Raw genomic sequence first — 2,312 nt, forward strand, 5'->3', positions numbered from 1 at the left:
ATGGGTCTGGGGGGAGGCAGCCTTTCAGTATTGCAAATTTCTCTGTATACGTCCACTACGGGAACTTTCAATGGAGTATAAGAGTGATATTTTCTTGGCCTATCAAGGCCGAGCTCTTCCTTCTTCTTCGCTTCCCTCTCCCTCTCTTTTGTTGAGGGATGGTGCCCGAGTCGCAAACTCGGGTCTCTTAGCCTAGCGTTTTCTTCCATATTGATGTACTTTTCGGCTCTTTCCTGCACATCATTTAAAGAGGCGGGGTGTCTTTTTGATATGGACTGTGAGAAAGGTCCTTCTCGAAGGCCATTGACTAGCCCCATGATGACTGCCTCAGTGGGCAGGTCCTGAATCTCCAAACATGCTTTGTTGAATCTTTCCATATAGGCTCGTAAGGACTCCCCGACCTCCTGTTTTATTCCCAGGAGGCTTGGTGCATGTTTTACTTTGTCCTTCTGGATGGAGAACCTCATCAGGAATTTTCTTGAGAGGTCTTCAAAACTGGTAATTGACCTCGGAGGGAGACTGTCGAACCACTTCATCGCAGCTTTTGACAAGGTTGTCGGGAAAGCTTTGCATCGCGTAGCGTCAGATGCGTCGGTCAGATACATCCGACTTTTAAAGTTGCTCAGATGATGCTTTGGATCGGTGGTTCCATCGTAGAGGTCCATATCGGGGCTTCTAAAGTTTCTCGGAACTTTTGCCCTCATTATGTCCTCGCTAAAAGGATCTTTCTCTCCTAAGGGGGAATCTTCTCTCTCGTCGTGGGAACTCCGACCTTTGAGGGAGGATTCCAAATTTAAGAGTTTTCTTTCTAACTCTTTTCGTCACTCCATCTCCTCTTTTAGGTTCTTTTCGGCTTCCTTTTGTCATTCCCGCTCCTGTTCTAGCTGCTCGAGGCGGCTATGGATTAGTCCCATAAGCTCGCTAGCGGGAGGGGGTCCTTCCTTTTCTGATTCGCGCCCCTCCGAGGAGTTCGTCTTCGGATTTTTGATTCCGGAGGTGCCTTCCTTATTTTGATCATTGGCTTCCTGGTGGAGGTTCTGATCTGCTTCATTGTTTCCAATGTTCAAATTCTCTTGATCAGAATCTGTCTCCACATGGCCTTCTTCAGGGGATCTTTCCGCCATCACTGGTTAATCTCTCGGTTCCCCGGCAACGGCGCCAATGAGGACCAACCCTTTGGGCTGGGCCTTTCGCTTGGATCCTGGACCTTTATTATTGGGCCAGGGTATGAACAAGCATTAAATTTGGATTTTTTAAAGTTTGAATTTTACTTTAGAGAATAAAGTGTGATCTCTCACTATTTATTTTATAGATAGGATCAAAAATAAATATGAGAGAAATCATTCGAGGGAAGAAGGTCACACTTTACCCTCTAAAATACAAATTTAAAATTTAGAGGATCCAAATTCCATTAAATTAGAATGTAGTGTATTTTTATTTAAAAGTGTAAGCTAAAATATGTTATTGAATTGATAAGTGATGGCTAAAAATAATAAATTTTGATAATTTTTTAATATTTTTTATTTAATTATATTTATTATTTTAAATTATTATTCAGGGGTCTAGATATTATCAAGGAAGAGCCATATAGATGATGCAACGTACAAGGAGCTCGTTGAGAAAGCAAAGAATGAGGGTTATGACGTGAGCAAACTCCGTAAGACTCCACAGAGTGAGAAACCACCACCAGCAGCGGAAGAAGGCGTTTAATTTGGATGATCAAGTATTATGTTGTATGCATGGGAAATATATGATCACATGTTCAAGAACAAGTAACTATTCCATGTTAAATATATTTATGTTATGAATAAAAGGTGTCAATGCAAGAACTCTAGCTGAAAGGTGTTGAAGTTGAAGTTTATTGTACTTTAATTTGGTTGTCTAGTCTTATTGTAATATTGTCTTAGTGAGAACCCAATACTTTGATATGAGGCTAATTTTTTTTTTGTTATGGGAGTAGAAGTGGTGATATACCTTAACATTGTAATTTTTGGTGTTTTTTAAAACTGTGGAAGTACACGAATTGGAGGGTCCAAGGGTCCAATTTCTGTACCTAATTTTTTTTTACCACAAATCGGACGGTTCGATTTGTGTACCTCCCACAAATCGGACGGTCCGATTTCTGTACCTCTAGAAATCGGACGGTCCGATTTCTGTACCTCTAATAAATCGGACGGTCCGATTTCTGCTTCTCTAATTAAACAATTCCACATTTGAATATAACACCCCAACAATCCACATTTTAAAAAAACACCACTACCACTTCAATATTAAAAATAAAAAATTCTTGATATTTCACACCAATTCCTACC

The 2,312-nt window shown here is 40.5% G+C and overlaps 1 protein-coding gene across 1 annotated transcript in view; it reads left to right on the forward strand.

Moving 5' to 3' along the window:
• Positions 1-2,128, forward strand: part of LOC107641070 (temperature-induced lipocalin-1-like) — a 6,406-nt gene extending 4,278 nt beyond the window's left edge. Inside the window, exon 2 of the mRNA XM_016344583.2 lies at positions 1,567-2,128. Within this exon, the coding sequence (XP_016200069.1) occupies positions 1,567-1,710 (144 nt within the window). The 3' untranslated portion in view covers positions 1,711-2,128. The remainder of the gene's footprint in view (positions 1-1,566) is intronic.

The sequence above is a fragment of the Arachis ipaensis genome, chromosome B01 (assembly GCF_000816755.2).
Source record: "Arachis ipaensis cultivar K30076 chromosome B01, Araip1.1, whole genome shotgun sequence".
In the NCBI taxonomy this organism is placed as follows: Eukaryota; Viridiplantae; Streptophyta; class Magnoliopsida; order Fabales; family Fabaceae; genus Arachis; species Arachis ipaensis.